General features: G+C 46.8%; 1 protein-coding gene across 4 annotated transcripts in view; it reads left to right on the top strand.

Annotated features, from left to right (window-relative positions):
* The window catches only part of TMEM266 (transmembrane protein 266), a 628,375-nt gene that overhangs the window by 310,833 nt on the left and 297,652 nt on the right, over window positions 1–19,890 (top strand). For all 4 annotated transcript variants that reach the window (XM_085643695.1, XM_085643694.1, XM_085643696.1 and 1 more), the window contains one exon: window positions 1,707–1,822. In XM_085643695.1, the coding sequence (XP_085499821.1) occupies window positions 1,707–1,822 (116 nt within the window). The remainder of the gene's footprint in view (window positions 1–1,706; window positions 1,823–19,890) is intronic.

Below are 19,890 nucleotides of genomic sequence, written 5' to 3'. Positions count from 1 at the left end.
TGTTCTCGTTGTATATATCTGATCTCCCCGCTGCTTTGAATTCAGTGCGGGAGGATGCCCCCAAGATTGGCATAATGTCAGTTGGCTCTTTATTATATTAGGATGACGTCGCAGTTTTTGACTAAACACCCATTGGTCTCCAACGCCGTCTCGATGCCCTTACCAAATATGCAGAAGCCAACTTTTTGAAAATTAATATTGCTAAAAGCAACATTTTGGTCTTCCGTAAGAGAGGACATAGAATAAAGAAATAGTCACTGGGGTCTGAAGAACTGGAATTGGTTGATTCCTACTTGTATCTGGGCCTCTTCGACTGAACCAGAGCTGCTCACCCCGCGCCTTGAGACCCTCATGGGTGACCAGCGCTTTATAAAACCTTGATTGATTCATTGATTGAAGGTTTTTTCTAAAACCGGGCAAGATCTAGAGCACATTAATCTTTGTGTCAGCAAGGCTATCTCCCAGGTTGGAGCTTTAAACAGATTCTACAAAATTTGTGGGAAACGCCATTTCAGTCTTGTTCTGTCAGTTTTTAAGGTAAAAATCCCCCCCTCATTAATATACGCTGCTGAGATATTGGATATGAAATATTGGCATTCTTTTGATAAGGCTGAAGGCCGTATCCTTTGTCAAATTTGCAACCTAAATTCTCAGGCTGCCGTACATATCTTACGTCTGGAATTTGGTTTAGTTTCTTCATATATTTTATCCTTGGCTGCGGTCTTGAGGTGGGGTAATTCTTTGTGTTGGGGAGATGAGGGCCCCGATAAGGCTGCCTTGAAAATAGAAATCTTCGAGAAATTGAAAGAACATTCAACATTTTTTAGGTCCTTTGTACAAGCAAATGACTCATTTGGGCTTACCTTGAATCCTGATTGACCCATGCCAAAAACTGCATTAAAGCTGTTTATAAAGAAGTTTGCACCCTCTATCAGCTTGGCTAGAGACACTGGCTTAAGTCAGTCTAATTCTCACAATGAGGTAGTTTGTGGGAGTGCTTTGGGGAACAGACCTCAGCTTTATTTAACCTGGAACCTTCCTGACAGACTTAGAAGGCAATTTCTTTTTTTAAGAATTAATTTGTTGCCCTTAAGAGATGTCACTGGTATATGGGACAAAATTCCTAGTAAGGAGAGCATCTGTAAAATGTGTCACACGCAAATTCTAATCCTGTTATTTTTTTGCACAAAGCTGCAAGGGTCTAGGTATATGTTTTTAAGACCTGTATTCATCAAATATAATATTCATTCCCCCAGAGACCCGCTCATGTGTCTTCTCCCCTCCAAATGAAATGGTTTGTTTCAAGATATAGCAATTTTTTTAAACTTTTCTGGTTATTTATTAGATAATTTTAAAATGCTATTTTTGTACATTGTAATATCTAATGGTTGAATGGAAGAATGTTGTATTGTTCATAAAGTATCTCTTTTTTTATGCTATCTGTGCACTTTTGTGGACCTCCGTTGGAGTTCCATATCAAAATAAAAAAAATTGAATTGAATCCTCTCGAAGTCAGAAGATGAGTCTAAGGGAGTTAAGCCCTACTTCACACTCTCCCTGTGGTATTGTTCTCCCATCCTACGTAGGCTCAAGAAAACAAAGCAATTCCACATGGCATGCATGTTATCATTGGAAACTGGTGGTGTTTGTGGTTGAATATTGCCCTTAAAATTATATCACACCCCTGTACTGTTTCAATTTTTCAGCCTATGTGGTCCCAGTGAAAGTCGATATGGAAATGGTTATTCAGCAGTACGAGAAGGGAAAGGCCATTCAGGAAGAGCACTTGGAGAGACTGACTCAAATCTGCCAAGAGCAAGCGGTAAACTTCTATGAAGCAATTCTTGCTAATTTCGCCGGATGCACCAAGTCCATTGACCGTCTTGACACTCTTTTTACAGTAGTATCCTGTCTTATTGGAGGCACCTTTTGTCCTAGATTTGTTGATGGGTTACTTTTTCCAGTTGGCAAGTTTTAAAATACATGTGTTTTAAGTGCAGCATTCTTTACAGGCAGCAATTATCAGGAAAGAATCGTGAACATATTTCTGCTTTCTCCATGTTTCAAGTTTCTCAAATTGAAGTATGTGAATTCGTTTGAAAACACTGTCACCAAAGAAGATATGGCAGAGAGGAGAGAAAATAAATATGCCTGAGCCAAATTTTCATTACTCTGGAGACCATTTGGTTAACAATCTTGTTGCAGGCGCACAGGAACAACACAACCGAACAGAATGAAAGTAGCTGTTTGCGGAATTTCTTTCTCCAGTATGACATGCTTCCGCGTTGGCAAAATACACATGGACGCATTTTCCCCTAAAATATAGTGATAAATTCCAGATTTGCATTTAGCTTATTTTTATATAATAATTCCAATAAAGTTAGGTAAATTTTGCAAACCCCTAGAAATAAGCTGGAATAAACTGTGAATTCCGTTATCTGTATTGATCAGTTCTAATATTACACAATCTACCAGCCAGTAATTGTCCTGCTCATTCACAATTTAGTGACCGAAATTGTCAGTATAGGATCACTCCTCTACTATAATGCCCTCATCAGGTCACCTTACCTTTTGCCTAGATTCCATAGTGGAGGGTAGACTCCTTTTTCCAGTAGCAAATCTTACTGAATTGAGGTATCTAATAGAGACATCTAGCCGCAGATTCCTTAACTTAGAATATCCCCAGGCGTCAGACTGGACACGGAAAATATTTTTTCTCCAGCAGTATCTCTGCACGCCGGGGGGCGGTGTCGCCTGGCTCCGTCCTGACATCATCCACGGAAGTGACCTCAATGGAGCCATATAAGACCCCTTCGGCGTGCTGACGTCGGTTTTCTTCTTTTCCACGTCCCAACGCGGATCCTGAGTTAAGGGGTTCCTCTGGCCTGTTTTTAGGCCTTCGCCACGCCTTTCGCACCTGGAACAGTGTTTCCCGATGCCTGGGGGCTTCAAATTGTGTACGTCCTGTTTGCGGCAGATGTCGGTGACAGATCCATACAAGATCTGTATGTGGTGCTTTGGCGAGCACCACAACTCCGCCGAGTGCGACGCCTTCCGGTAGCTGAAGCCAAAGTCCCTGTGGGAACGGCGGATGAAACTGTTGTCTGCTCAGATGTCCCGGTTAGAGTCCTCGCGGCGCTGGCTTCTGTCCCCAGTGCAGGGCTCCAAAAGGCGCAGTTCTTCCTCCAACGCTGAGGTCTCTGCTCGGGACAGATTCCAGAGTCGTTCCCATGGACATTGTTCGCCTGCCTCAGGTAAGCACCGGAGGAAGTCACGGAGGTCGTTTACCTCGCACAAGCGTGACACTGGGGGCTGCCGCTCCTGGTCTTCACTGGATGTGAGCCCTTCAGGAGTCGACCCCCGCCTAGCCACCGTTTCTTGGTGCTGGGGCAACTCGGACCCAGAAGGAAAGCTATTCCAAGGCTCTGCAGGCCATCTTTGGTTCAATCCCTCTCTGGCGCGCCTTCGGGCCCCACACTGGGGGTAGAAAATCAGGTCAGGGGGTTCGCCCTTGGCGCCGACCGAGTGCCTTGACTCCGGTTCCGGAGTCGCTGCACCGTCTGGACACGGCCTGGATGGACATCCCACTCTGACGTCTAGCCCTCCTGATGCGTCTTCGCACAGTCCTGCGGGGTTCCCTGCGTCGCTGCTGGAGGTGGCTGCTGCGCAGAGTTCAACTCCGAGTCTATTTCGTTCCTCCGCGCAGGCTCCAGCCTTGGTGGAGGTTGAATCGACTCCAGTCCGACACCGGGTGGACGAGCCCTCTATGGAGGCCATCGGCGCCGATCCGACGCCGGTTCAATCCCCGGTTGTCCCTCTGTTGGAGGACGTGACCCCAGTGGGCTCCCCGCCCACACAGGTGTTCCCATGTGCCACGGAGCAGAATCCCATGGGGCACTGGCCGGCTCATTTCTCTGCAGGGCCTCTGTCGTTGGGATTAGCCTGCAGCCCTCCCCAACGGATGACTTGCTCGCTCCCCCCTCGGATGGCCACGGAGGCCAGCGTTGACTTTGCGAGGGCAGTTAGTAGGGCTGCACATGCCTTACAAATGCAGCCGCCCTCTGACTCTCTGCCTTTGGATCCTTTGTTGGATCTTCTTCACCAGGGCTCAGTGGATGAGGAGCCTCTTTTGCCAGGTCATTATATGATGTCCTCCTGGGCACTTGGGCCAGACCCTCGTCTGGTGACCCCGTGGCTCGCGCTGTGGTGCACCACCACTGAATGGCTCCAGAAGACCCTGCCTGTTTGTCCCTTCATCCTAGGGCTCATGGACTGGTAGTCCAGGCTGCGCTTCCTTCGCTTCCTCCCACTCGGCAGTCTAGGTGGTTGGAGTCGTGTCGCTGCAATGTTTTTGTATACACCAGCTCCGGCCTTCGATCCCTAAACACGATCTGCGTGCTTGCTCGGGCTACGTCTGCCCTTTGGGACTCTGTTGAACTATTCCTTCCCTCTTTGCCGGAGGGCCCTCGTGCTGACCTGCTCCAGCTTGTTCAGGATGGCCTCTGCATGGCGCTGTTTACCATCCGGTCAGTCATGGACACCACTGACTCCGTGGGTCGAGCTATGGCCAGCTCAGTTGCCCTACATCGCCATGCTTGGCTACGCGATGGCAGTGTCCCTGAAAATGTTCGGGAGCGATTCAGAGATCTGCCATTGTATGGGGCCCATTTGTTTGACGACCATGCCGATTTCGGCAGTCCAGCGTATCTTTTCAGGATTTCATTGACTTCTGGGGTTTTAGTCCCCTATGGTGGATCTGTGTTTTCGTGTGACGGTGTTGTCACTTTTGTTCTGTTTCAGTCTCTGGGTCCAAGAGGTTTGTCCCATATAGATTGTATGGCTGTTCAGCCAAAGGTTTTTATCCCTTACTTTACTGTAGCTGGGCCAGCTGTTTATGTGTTTCTTTTGACCTCTGCCTATGAGCCTGTCTGAAGAGGTGTCCCTTGCTTTTATAGGGATGTGACGTACCCTATGTGGGATGTTCGTTTGCTATTGTGTAGCTGCTGTTCCTTGCCAGGAAGGTTTGGAGGCTCCCGTGAAGCTCTCTTGCTATTATCAGCCCCCCTGGGGATCTTCCCATGGGTTCTGCTGCATCTCTCTCTGTTCCATGCTTCCTGCTGTGGTGGAACATACTCTTGGTTGAGTCCCACGGACTGACGTAGCCCTCTCCTGCTGCTTCTGTATCGCTACCTACGGTTGTTCCGTTACACTCTCCGGCATCTGTGATTTCGGTGTATTGTTGGGGCTCTGCTGTTTCCGACTCACCTCGGAGGGGTTTTTACTAACCCTCCGCGTAGTTCGCGTAGTCGCGCTACGCGAAGCTACCCGAAGATGTTCTTGTACTACGTTTCGCAAGCGTACGTAGTTGCTTGGGGCGCCCGTTCGTGATGCGTTTTTCTTGTTCGGGAGCACGTTGTGCGTGTTCGGGCGCTGTTTGCATGCTCGGGGGATAATATCTCACGAACTTACCCATGCGGTCGCCAATGGGCACAGCCATCTTGTCTTTCAATTGTCCCGCCCGCTCGGGATGCCTTATTTCCTGTTCCGGGTCGCGTATAGCGTGTTCGCGATGCGCATGTCATGTTCGGGAGCGCATTTTACTTGTTCGCGACGATTATTGTGTGTTCGCGAGAAATATCGCGCAAACTTACCCACACGGTCGCGAATGGCCGCGGCCATCTTGTTTTTCACTCTATGCTATGGTTCTGGGCCTACTTTTCTATCCTCCCTTAATCTTTGAAATCCTTAGTTTTTTACACAGTTTTTCTGACTTTTTTATCATCTATCTCTCTCTGTCCCAAAGTTTATATTTTGCATTTTATTTCTACTTTTACTGTGTTTTTTTACTTTTATTACTTCTTTAAGCTACTACTTCTTCCCCCTAACTTTCTTTTTTCCCTTCTAACTTTTCTGTTCCGCCTCCCACCCACCCCAGAAGCATGGCCAAGGTCACTGCCTCTAACGGCTCAAAGGGCAAGGCGCCTGCGCCCAAGAGCCACCTGCCTTGCGGCAGAATGCGCCCTGCAGGGGTGCAGGCCCGGCAGCTTTTTGGTGAGGCAGAGGTGGCCGCCCTTGTTTTTTTTTTATCCAGCGCCACCTCCCCTTCACCTTGGCAGCAGGCGGCAGGCCCGGCTCCGGGTACACTACACAGGAGCTTCACCGTCGGTGGGCGAAGGTGCGCTGGGCAGTGTTTCGGTGCTCAGGGGTCCGGCGCACCCATAACCAGCTGGCCCACCGGTGGTCTGACATCCTGGACCGGGAGCAGGACCTGTTGGACCTGCTAGGTGTCGAGATCATTGGGCTTGGTGAGTAACTTAGTATAAGTATTGTTGTATATACATTTTTGACGAATAACAAGATTACTGCTGCCAACGTTGCTGGTAAATTACGTTTCAAAATCTTCTGTGATTGTAGGACCCAGGTGCTCGGCGCTACTCTTACTTGTTTGCAACTTTGCGCTAGCTTGGGCTGATTAATGTAAGGGTTTATTTTAGAGAACTGAAGTTAGGTAATGCTATTGCTAGAGAGACTCTGGTCCTTCCATTGTCCTCCTGTGAAATAGTGTTGGATGGATACTAGGTTTAGTTAGTATTAGTTAATACTTTTTTTACGGTCTGCGTGACGTCTCCTCTGTCACTGAGTGCTGCTTACCCCAGTCCTCCGTAGAACCTTTTGTAGTTTGTTTAGTGAGTGGTAGGCTTAGCAGGGTCAGTCAGTAGCAGAACAAGATCAGATGCAACCAACCCACAATTTGGTGTATGCACAAATTTATGCATGTGTCCTCAATCTCATCTATGTATTTTTGATGGCTAAAAAAAGTGGAAATGCAGACTTAGTGAACAATTGGCCCGTCTGGAATAGGTGGTCTAGGTCAGGTGGTACTTAGGCTTCGTTAGTATTTGGAATCAGAATGATTATGGAACACTGGAGTGTTCATAAATAAGTAGACGATCCTTGAATCCACCAAGCAGCCCAGTAGTCAATCCATCGGAGTAGACCGGTCAAATTTATTGCAATTGTCGTTTCCTAAAATGTTTTTTGACTTTTTTTTCAAATGATTTATTTGTTTCACAACACTCCTTAATGTTTGTCTCTTTCTTTATTATATCTTACATGAACACCAGCACCACCCAGGGGCAAGAAGACAGGGTCCGAGTCGGCGGGACAACAACTAGGAGAGGACCGCTCCTCCACCGAGGCTCCTGCTGCTGGCCTCAGTAAGTCCTCCAGTGGTTAATATTAACAATTATATTTCCCTAACTTTTACTGCATCTTTTTTTTCCGAACTATTAATTATGGTTCCACTTTCTAATTCTATTTTTTACAAAAGCTTCTTTGACCTTGACTATCTGTTTCCAAATTCTGGTTATCCCTGCCTCTAAGTTCCTTCTAACTGCCTCTGCTATGACTCTCTGTACTACTACTACTGTTTGTCTGTAGCTAAGCTTGCCCAGTTGGCCACTCTTTATTGAAGGTTTTCTTTGGAATAAAACTCAGATTGATCAATAGCTCTAGCCACTGTCTCCTGTCCTTTGGGTTGTCCTCTTCTAGTCTTCTTAATCTTGAGGCTTTGACAATTCCCAAAAACAAAATGCACAACCAGATATTTGACTAGTATTTTGGATCAGATAGTACATACTATTACTGTTGTAGGGATTCTGCAGAGCCACATACAGAACTATGCACAAGAAAATAGGATGTTGGTGATGGGTGGTTGGACCTCACTAACACCTCAGTCAGAAGAACCCACAATCCCCCGACCGACTAGCTATAGTGTCTTATTAGGTCCCACTCCTGACCCCCCACACGAAGATACACAATGATGATGAGACAGACAACCCAGAACATAATAACACCCTTTTGCTCACTCACTTGTGTAAGTCCACCCCACCACACCAAATACCAAAGAGTCTATGTGTAATTTCAAAATGTTTATTTTCAAATAAGTAACAAGCTCTGTACGTCGTTCTATGAAATTATTACTACAGCCAGCTTTAACAGCAAAAAGCATAAGATTAAAACAGTAAACATTTACAAGTGCATGACAAGACAAAAGATCTGTGTGAATTCTGGAAGACCCCTCACCATAGAACGTAGAAATACTGGTTGCATCATGCATGAAGGGAATCTTCCGCCTATTAGAAAACTGGTGCGCGTTAGATAGTATACTGCAATAATGCAAGCATTTCGCAGTCATGGCAAAAAGTGTAACCTGTACATGTGATGGCTAAGCAATACGGACTAACCGAACTCCATAACAAAGTGGCTTGTTTTTCGACCTCTTCACTTGTACGCAACCGTCATGTGGCCTCAAAGGCGTCTACTGCACAACAAGCTACGAGGTATAATATGCGCAAAAAGAGTAGTAGACATGATGAATCCAAAAGGGTTACATGGCTCAGGCTAACTTTCCAAAGAGTAGAGTAGGACTAGATGACCCTAGGGGCCATATAACACTACTAGTGTCTGTCTACTGACTCTACTGCTCTAGTACCCGATTTGGACTAGTGATGATGTATGTTGTATTAACTTTTTTTTCAATTTTCCTAGTGAAAACTAATAAAATAGGGGGAGGTGTACAGACATCTAAAAATGTGTAATGTTTTTTCTAGGCATACTACTAACCACCAGTGCCGGCGTGGCCAGCGGCGATGGCGATGCGGGCATTCCGGAGGGGGCGGGAGACCAGGCGGCACCTGCAGGAGCTACAGGGGTGGAGCCAGCAGCAGTGGCAGACGGTGGTAAGTTATATTCATTACTTCTTGACATTACTACTAGATGAAAGTGTGTTCACTTCACTCACTGTACTGTGAGACTTAAGTTGTAGTGAACATTATACAACGGTAGAAGAAGACACCCTTTACTTAGCATTAGCAGCGTGAGTTGAGTAACCAATGGCCTCTTCTATCTGACTCCAACTCAGCTGTGAAGGTTTATGGAGAAGACTAAAACTCAGATCAGATGACCTTGATGGATGTGTTGAACAAAGAGGGAAAGAAGGGTGGAAGGAGGAAGGACGGGTGAGATGTAATATGACTGGCAGAGAAGGATATGTTGGATGCATGCATAGGTGGCTGATAGGAATCAGATCAGATGCATGGGTTGTTGAAGGATGGGTAGAAGGTGAAAGAGGATGGGAAGCGGCGTTTACTTAGCATGCGTTACTTCGCATGCCGTTACTACGCGGTCGTTAGTACGACCGCGTTGTTACTTAGCATACCTTTACTTCGCAATTCGGAACTACGAATTGCAGTAAGGGGGGGAAGGTGTTGGATTTAAGATCCAACACCTTCCCTAGTGTCCGCATAGACTGGAGTTGGAATAGTAAATTATACTATTCCAACATCCAGCACCCCCTTACTGCAATTCGTAGTTCCGAATTGAGAAGTAAAGGTATGCTAAGTAACAACGCGGTCGTACTAACGACCGCGTAGTAACGGCATGCGAAGTAAACGCATGCGAAGAAAAGTTATATATTCAAAGAGGATGCCTGCCTGGGTGGGCGACACAGTATGGGTGGATACTAGATAGCAAGAATCATCAGCGGTGTTTGGTTCAAACTCAAAACCAAGGCAAGCAAGGAAGGAGCGGACGCATGGGTGGTTGTTGGTGAAACCAACTAAGGTTTGTTAAGAGATATATAAAAAAGAATGATAGACATTTACTTTAATGGATGTATGCCTGGATGTACTATCATCAGTAGACAGCATAGGTGGAGACTGTCACTGGAGAGTCTTACTTTGAAGAGAATGTAAAAGAAACTGCGCCAGAGTAGCAAAGCAGAGGGGAATATAAGTAGTATTTTCAGAATACAGTTGACTCACAGTAGTTTGCAAGCACATCTTGTATATACCTTCCTCCTACTCAGAGGACCACTCACTACCTATCTGTTGGTTACACAATCAGTGAAAACAAAGTAACCTATGTAGTAGCGGTCGGTGGTGGGAGTGCTGGCAGGCGGTGACGTGGGGAGGGGCAGGGGGGGGGGTAAGTAAACTATGTATTACGGCCAAATACAGGTAAGTAAACATAAAAATAAATAAAACGATTTTCATTGAGCGCACTGCACTGCCAAATGCGATGCAGTGCGTGCAACGAAATTTGTTTTATTTATTTATATGTATTGTTTACTTACCTGTGATTGTTCGTAATCCATAGTTTACTACCCCCACCCTGCCCCTCCCCACGTCACCGCCCGGCAGCACTCCCACCACCGACCGCTACTGACCTGATGTGTTACCATCTATAATATAAGCAATGATTATTGGATCCGATAAATAATCTGCCTTTTTGTAGTACCCAGGGCAGGGTGAAAGTGAAATTGAGCAATTGCCCTCATGTAACAGAGAGAGTATGGCCAGTGCCACCCGTAATACAAAAATATGAGCTTACCGACCTGCAGACAGTAGTAGTAAATAAAACTAACGTGAGTCTGCATCATGTGACACGTATCTGTTTCTCTTGGGTGCAAGCTTAGCTGACTGAGCTGGCATGCCGGCTACAACAAGGTTATGTAATTTCGCTAAACTAGAGATAAGAACAAGACGACTGGTGTGTACTGGAGTACATAGTGTTAGTATAATGCCTGAAACTCCCACAAATGTTAGAGTCCGAGGAAGTAGGAGGATAGATACTTACCCCCAAATGTTATGTACTGTGCTTGTTAGTGATACTGTGCCACTATGTGTTAAATTAATTTTGTGTTACTGTTTTGCTAAGAGTATTGGTTACAACAATGTTCTTTTTCTTTCTTGATATAGATCCTCCTTCCCAACCAAAACCTACGCAAAAGGAGTTGGCAGCCAGGGCCCGGCACGGTAAACTGGAGGCCATTTGTGAGGAATACCGGCCGGCTGGTGGCTCAGGCGTAGGAGGAGGAGGCGGCTGCAGCTGCAGCCTCCTCCAATGCCCCGGGCCCCAGTCAGGCCCCGCCTCTAGTTTTATAGCGCCATAGTCAGGTAGCCGCCCGCCGCCGTGCCTCAATATCAAGCACTGCTGCCCCCCACCCTGGATGTAACTGCAGGGCATTTCGCCGCCAGATGCTCCTCCGGATGGCATGCTTGGAGGAGCACCTAGAGGAGCGGGTGAACATCCTGGTTGACAAACACCTGAAAGCCTGCAGAATTTAGGACCTTGTTGATTTGCCCCTTTTTTAATTCATTTTGTTGGTGGGTTGGTTTTTGGGCGGTGGGGTTTTTTCTGGACATTTGGGACTTTTGGACATTGGTTGGGGTTAGGGAGGGGGGTGGGTCAGGTCAGAGTGGGCTAGTTTATTTTTGTTAGGGTATTAAATTATATATTATTTACTTAAACATACGATGTTAATGTTTTGTGGGTGGGTTACTGTTTTACGAATTTAAGTCACATGGTTGGTTTCCTTGCTGCTGCAGGCCCGCAGCCAGTGTTTGATTTAAAAGATCTACAGATAGATGCGATACCCCTCACTGAGTTATTTTATTGGTCCTACTAGTACTGTCAGTCTCTCCTCCTAGTCCATTATACCTCCCACCAAACTTATCTTACCTGTGATTGATGATGATGAAGTTCGGCACAGTGATGGCTGCATGGTTGGTTTCCCGAGTGAATGGAGAAGATGCCATGGTTGTGGTTGTAGTAGTAGACACTGGCACTAGCATTTGTAAAAAAAAGAGACAGTCACTTGCCTGAGAGAGACTGTAGGAGGAGTAGTAGAACGAAATAAAGTACAGCATGGGTGGGAAAGCAGAAGAAGATCCTTGCCCTGCCTTGAAATTCAATTAGTGTTGCTTTCACCACATCTGCCCCAGCAAGCGTGTGATCAATTGTTGGTGTACATTTAATGTAGTCACATCACACCTCAATATAAATCACACAGCCCGGGGGAAGAGGGTTAGGGATTGATGAATGGATGGGAAGGGGGGGTTGGGGGAAAGGTTGGACTAAGAAAAACAGACAGTATGCATGGACACAACAAAAGTAAAACACAATCTTGGAAGACGACCATGATCCATTATCCAAGAAATCTATAAAGGGGGAAAAAGGAAATGCATGCATGCATGATGAAGAGAACTTGATGGTTAAGGAGTTGTACTTACCAACTACTACTACACAATTAGACAGTACAGGGCAGAAATTATTAATATGAAATTTACCTTGCCTGTCTGCCCTCAGAGCGAACCAAATTACATGCTGTACCGGGCTTACTTTTATTTTTGAAGCTTGCAAAGAAAATGAAAAAATAGTTGTAGGGATCAATTACCAAACAAAGCACAACACACAGTCGTAATGATTGAAGAGAAAAAAGGAATCAAATCAATTAATAGACGAATGATACTAAAGTGTTCGAGGCATGTGGGCTGCTGAATTCATATCTGTGCATAGATCGCCGCCTAGTGTTGGGTCCGGATGTTTGCACGTTGTTGTCCTGGAAGAGTCTTCGAAGTATCCTGAGATAGGTGACTCCTCCCCTGGACCATAGTGCGCATGGGCATCCTCTCCATCCTCAGATTGTTTTTTTCCGCCATTGGGTTCGGATGTGCTTATCTTGACTCAAGTTAGGAAAAACTTTTTTCAGGCCAAAAGGCCTTTAGTTCGCATCGGTACTGTTCCCGATCGGTATCGACAGTTACTTGTTAGTTTATTAACTTCAAAAACAACTTTTTCGCATCGACCATCGACACCATCGACGATGGAATCAAGGACACCATTCAAGCGGTGTCCTGTTTGCAATGCGAAATATCCCCATATCGACGTCCACCCGGTGTGCAACAAATGCCTTTCACCGGATCACGATGAATCCACATGTATGGCCTGTGCCCGATTCCGATCCAAGAAGACCCTTCGGAATCGACGAGCGGCGAGACTTGAAGCGCAGCAAGCGGCACCGGCCCCGACCAACATCTTCAGCGCCGAGGACGAAGATGTAGAAGGCGTGGAGAACCTGCCCTCCAGCCCCGCTTCCGAACACGATTCCGGATCGGAAGACATCGAAGAACAACTCTTTCACAGAGATGAAGACGACACCGAGGTAGGAGACTACGATGAGGCCTTAGGGGCCGAAGAAAGTGGCTCCGGTGACGAGCAAGGCCTACCCGTACAGACGGAGGATATCCCAGTGCGTCAGTCTATGGCTCCGGTCGAGGGATCGCCTTCGGGCCTTACCCAAGACCTATCTCGCGGTTCATCGGCCCCGCCCTCGGGCCCGGCCTCGGACATTCAGCGACAGCCATTAGGACCCAAACCGGCTGGTTTCCCTTCATCGAAACCGAAACCAAAAGTCGTGTCGGTTCCACAGAAACCGAAACTGAAAGTGGTACTGGTCGGATCGAAGCCCACTACACCTTCGACGCCAGCAAAACCCGTCGGCACCGACCGCACCAAACGGGACTTCGGTGCCGAACTCGCAGCAGCAGACGTCGGCGCCGACACACGGAAAAAGGCCATCGGCACCGACAAACCGCCTCGGCACCAGGCACTGAAACAATCGGCTCCGGCCACAAAGGTCAAAATGCCCGCTGCGTCGCACACCCCTTCGAAAGCAGCACCTAAGGCACAATCATCGACGCCGTCAACGGCTACCGCCTCTCCTCGACTCGATGACCCCGTGGCCCCGAAGAAGCCCACGCCTGCCTCTACTGAACCGCTCGGCGCCAAACAACCGTCGGCGCTCCAGGTGCGACAAGTTGCAGAATCCTTGCAATGCATCAAAGAAAAGGCAGCCCTCCAGAACACGTCGGGCCCAGAGCCGAAAAAAGCTCAAAAAGCTTCTCCAGCGACACCTCATATCACTTTTGGCCTGCCGCCATCCACGGCGCCAAAAATGTTTGAAATAAGAACTCGTGTCACCCAAACTAGGATCACACCTGCCGAACGCTCTCCTACGGAGACGTCACCATCTCACATCATCGATGCCGACACCGGCAGAATTATGCTCCACAAGCGGAGAATATCTTCCGAACACGCTTTGGACTCCTACCGGATCCCGCTGAAGAAAAAGCTGCCAGCGGATTCGCAGCCAGTTCTTTACGAACGTCTCCATACCTCCTACCCAGATCCACAGTCCTTCTCCCCGACACACTCCGAAACCGACGTTTTGGAGGACTATATGGGTGACGACGTCCCCTACCCAAGAGGGATGGACCCTGAGGGCCAACAGGACCCTGACCAGGCTTGGGATGACCCTGTAGACACAGGTGCACCTATGGATACACAGGACACGCAGCTCTATGGCGCAAAAACGTCTCCCACAGAGGACACTGCTGCATTCAACGCCCTAATTGAACGTGCTGCGGAAAATCATGGTGTGCAACTCCACTCTGACACAATCGAGGACGATTTTCTAATGGATACTTTCGCATCCTCAGAAAGGAATATCAAAACTCTACCCATGCTAAAAGGTGTCCTCAAACCAGCAAAGGACATTTTCAAAGAACCCACCAGGGCAAGAGTGATAAACAAAAGATCGACAAAAAATATAGGTCGGCGCTGGGGACCCTACGTACATTAGAGGCCAGTTGCCTCTAGATTCCATCGTAGTCGCAAATGCTCGCAAACGGGCACACTCTCAAACAACTGGGGATGCTCCTCCCCCGGACAAAGAGTCCAAGGTGCTAGAGACCTCCGGCAAACGGGTGGCAGCCCAGGCAGCTAACATATGGCGTATTGCCAATACACAGGCGCTCCTAGCTCGCTACGATCGCGCACACTATGACACATTAGAAACCCTACTCCAACATCTCCCTGACCAATACAAAGAGGGAGCAGAGATCCTCATCAGGGAGGGACAACGCCTCACAAACGCATCCATTAAGTGTGCACTGGATGCCGCAGATACAGCTGCCAGAGCAATAAACACCAGCGTCATGCTACGACGACACGCCTGGTTACGAATCTCCGGATTCAAACCTGAGGTTCAAAATAACATTCTCAATCAGCCGGTCAACCCCGACTACTTATTCGGGCCGGAAGTTGACGCCACCCTAGAGAAAATAAAAAAGGACACAGACACTGCAAAGTCCATGGGGGCTCTCCAAACACAGACCTTTCGGAGTGGCTCCTTTCGTCGCCCCGGGAATAGAGGAGCAGGCAGAGGACAGGGGTCACAGCAAACCTACTCATAAGAAGGGGGGTCCCTAGGGGTAGGATGGGTAGACAGGGGAAAAGGGAACAACGGAAACCTTCAGAGAGAGAACAGGCCCCACTGTCTACACTGAACTGATATCGTTAAGCCCAAGGGTGGGTCAAATTAGATGGAAATAGGCCCCGGGCCGGGGCAGACTCAAAGAAATCAAGAGAGCAAAGAAAATAAAAGAAACATATTTTATTGAAACAACAATATTGTGATAATGGTCTTAACCAAAAGGATAGACATTATAATGAGCCGTTAATTATAGCTATAAATGCACAGTCCCACACAGAGACACAAACAAACACACTCTCATTCAAACAACACGTTCATATTTGTGACAAAACAAATGCAAATAGACACTTTATATATACAATTATTATCCGCACATTAAAAGTCGCATCCAGTTCGAAACGGGCTAATACAGTCCCATTTGGTGGGGGTAGATCAGTTCTTTCAATGAGCCCACAAGGGCAGGAGCCAACGCACGTTTCGGTGTAAACTACACCTTCATCAGGGCAACGACGATGTAAGGTGTGTGGGACAACACAGAACGGGTCTATAATGAAATCATAAACAAGGGTGAAAAACACAAAAAAACAAAACATCATCAGAATTTACAGATTGAACTAAAAAGAAACATTAGACATTATAATCAGTAGATTGATGTACAACAAAACATACATATGTGCATATTTTCTTCTCTTCCTTTCTTTACACAATTAGAGTCCAAAAACAGCCCGAGGCTAGGGTGATAATTGGATAACAGAGAGTCAAACTAATAAGAGGCTTAAACGTAAGGGAGAACGGGGTGCACCCTACGAGATAGGATCTATTCATATGAGAACAAGTTTACATACCAAGAAATAGGTATACACCCATAGTGAGAAATGAAATGGGAATAGGAGCGTGCAAAAGAAGTCAGCCAATACGGTAAGACAGAGAATGCAAGTGAGAAAAACCGCAAAAGATAAATAGATTTATTATTATTATTGTGTATAGATAAAGGTCGGAAAGAGAGATATATGGGTGATCAGAAGGAAGCGATACCTTTCAATCCACAGAACTATTTGCAAATCGGCTCTTCAAGGCGATATAGAGCAGACAAAAGCTAAGCGTCAAAGAGGACACATGTGTTCTGTAGAGGAAAAGAATGAACAGAACATCAGCAAAAAACATGCAATAATAAGACCGACCCTGGGGGTCAATAAGGACGATGTAGGCAGACAGAGTATACAGAAAGACTCTCCGTTGTCCTCATCCAGTTTGCTCCGTTGCGGCCCTGAGTATACTGGCAGTCCTTTGGACCCACTTATCCCTCCCCCGTTTACATATTTGTGTTAGTCTTATTTCAGTTTGGGTTTGTTGCAATTCCGGCGATTTTTTGTATCTTAGACATACCCTATTTGGGACCCTTCTGAGTCGTTTGGACGCCAGCTGGCACTTTGTGCTTATTACTAACTTGGCATCCGCCTGTATAGAATCTCTGAAACAGATTGTCCGTTTCTTTTTTCAGATTATTCATCCTATTGACGAACCTGATATCTGCTGCATCCCCCCCCTTATCTGCCGTGTGCTCAAGAATCTGTTTGTGGACTGTTCACGTACCACCCGATTGGACGGCCTGCCATAGGTGGGACTAACGCAGTATTCTTATCCCTTAGCCTCAGGTATAACATGCATTCTGCGTCCTTAGCTGACTTCTCTTGGACTTACTGTTTTCCTCTTTTCCCCCTCAGAAATACCCTCTGGGCTGAACTTACATAATTTGGGACCCTCTACTGACAGGCCGATTGCGGTTGGCCCCCTGACTCTAGCTCTCTAACCACTTTTTGATCTAGGAACATAGTCGATCTAACTATCCCCTTGGTAAGCCTTCTTCATATTGCATACTGTTCTTTATTTTGCGACCCGGTATTTCTGTATACTCTGTCTGCCTACATCGTCCTTATTGACCCCCAGGGTCGGTCTTATTATTGCATGTTTTTTGCTGATGTTCTGTTCATTCTTTTCCTCTACAGAACACATGTGTCCTCTTTGACGCTTAGCTTTTGTCTGCTCTATATCGCCTTGAAGAGCCGATTTGCAAATAGTTCTGTGGATTGAAAGGTATCGCTTCCTTCTGATCACCCATATATCTCTCTTTCCGACCTTTATCTATACACAATAATAATAATAAATCTATTTATCTTTTGCGGTTTTTCTCACTTGCATTCTCTGTCTTACCGTATTGGCTGACTTCTTTTGCACGCTCCTATTCCCATTTCATTTCTCACTATGGGTGTATACCTATTTCTTGGTATGTAAACTTGTTCTCATATGAATAGATCCTATCTCGTAGGGTGCACCCCGTTCTCCCTTACGTTTAAGCCTCTTATTAGTTTGACTCTCTGTTATCCAATTATCACCCTAGCCTCGGGCTGTTTTTGGACTCTAATTGTGTAAAGAAAGGAAGAGAAGAAAATATGCACATATGTATGTTTTGTTGTACATCAATCTACTGATTATAATGTCTAATGTTTCTTTTTAGTTCAATCTGTAAATTCTGATGATGTTTTGTTTTTTTGTGTTTTTCACCCTTGTTTATGATTTCATTATAGACCCGTTCTGTGTTGTCCCACACACCTTACATCGTCGTTGCCCTGATGAAGGTGTAGTTTACACCGAAACGTGCGTTGGCTCCTGCCCTTGTGGGCTCATTGAAAGAACTGATCTACCCCCACCAAATGGGACTGTATTAGCCCGTTTCGAACTGGATGCGACTTTTAATGTGCGGATAATAATTGTATATATAAAGTGTCTATTTGCATTTGTTTTGTCACAAATATGAACGTGTTGTTTGAATGAGAGTGTGTTTGTTTGTGTCTCTGTGTGGGACTGTGCATTTATAGCTATAATTAACGGCTCATTATAATGTCTATCCTTTTGGTTAAGACCATTATCACAATATTGTTGTTTCTATAAAATATGTTTCTTTTATTTTCTTTGCTCTCTTGATTTCTTTGAGTCTGCCCCGGCCCGGGGCCTATTTCCATCTAATTTGACCCACCCTTGGGCTTAACGATATCAGTTCAGTGTAGACAGTGGGGCCTGTTCTCTCTCTGAAGGTCACAGCAAACCTACAACAAGGGCAACACACAAAGTACCTACGATAAAAACACCCGGGGTGGGTATCGTGGCTCCAGCACAAAGGGCAGAGGACGCGGATACGGCAATACCAGGTCCTCCCCCAAGAACAAACAGTGACGCCCTCTCCCTTCCTCCCGACCACATAACACCTGTCGGGGGAAGGCTACAACGGTTCCTGTCCACGTGGAACTCCATCACCACGGACAGGTGGGTCAAAGATATTATCAAACACGGTTACTGCCTAGAATTAACCTCCACTCCACCCACAATACCGCCAAAACACCGTCCTATGTCCTCAGAGCACTTAGCGCTCTTACAGCAGGAAGTACTAAGTATGCTGGAAAAAGGCGCAATAGAGGTCGTACCCGTCCACGAGCAAGGCATGGGGATATACTCCCTGTACTTCTTGATACCAAAAAAGGACGGGTCACTCAGACCTATACTAGACCTGAGACCCCTCAACCGCTACATTCTGTCAGAGCATTTCCACATGCTCACCCTACAACAAGTCCTCCCGCTGCTCAAACAGGGAGACTTCCTAGCCACGCTAGATCTCAAAGACGCATATTTCCACATACCCATTCACCCCTCACACAGAAAATATCTCAGGTTCACTATTCAAGGGCAGCACTACCAATTCAAGGTTCTCCCCTTCGGCGTGACAACAGCACCCAGAGTTTTCACAAAGTGCCTAGCTACTGTGGCTGCACATCTACGGAGGCAACACATTCACGTCTACCCTTACCTGGACGACTGGCTTGTTCAGGCAAAGTCAGCCCAGCAATGTGCCAGCCACATGTCCCACACCATTCACCTTCTTCACAGTCTGGGGTTCTCACTAAATTACCCAAAATCACATCTCCAACCCGCACACGTACAACAGTACCTAGGTGCGACCATAGACACTCTGGCAGCCACAGCTCAGCCAAATTTAGTGAGGATCAACAGCATACAAATGCTGATTTCCAAGTTCAAACCACAACACTCCCTTCCTGCGCGAGTGTTCATGCAGTTGATAGGCATGATGGCCTCCTGCATCTTCATAGTCCCACACGCGAGGCTACATATGCGCCCGCTTCAGGAGTGCTTAGCACGTCAATGGAATCAGGCTCACGGGCAACTGAAAGACCTAGTGTTGGTGAGCGGTCGGGCATACAACTCTCTGCATTGGTGGAACCCACAAAACCTTTGCAAGGGCCGACCGTTCCAAGAGCCTGTTCCACAAATAATACTGACAGCGGACGCGTCTCTCCAGGGATGGGGAGCTCATGTACTCAATTACACAGTGCAGGGACTATGGACAACACAACAAAAGAAGATGCACATCAACCTTCTGGAACTGATGGCAATCTTCCTAGCCATGAAGGCATTCAAAGTACATCTGTGCAACAAGGTCGTGTTGATCCGGACGGACAACATGACCGCCATGTACTACATACAAAAGCAGGGAGGAACACACTCTCTACAGTTGTCTCATCTGGCTCAGAGCATGTGGAAGTGGGCCATTCAGAGGAACATGTTCCTCATGGCGGAACACCTCCCCGGCAAGGACAACCAGATGGCGGATCTGCTCAGCAGACACAGCCACCAGATGCACGAGTGGGAGTTACACCCATCAGTACTCCAACCGTACTTCCAGCAGTGGGGTCATCCAGAGA

This window comes from Triturus cristatus, chromosome 3_1, assembly GCF_964204655.1.
Source record: "Triturus cristatus chromosome 3_1, aTriCri1.1, whole genome shotgun sequence".
Lineage (NCBI taxonomy): Eukaryota > Metazoa > Chordata > Amphibia > Caudata > Salamandridae > Triturus > Triturus cristatus.
Note: the sequence above shows the minus strand (reverse complement) of the source record. Positions and strands in the feature narration are given on the sequence as shown.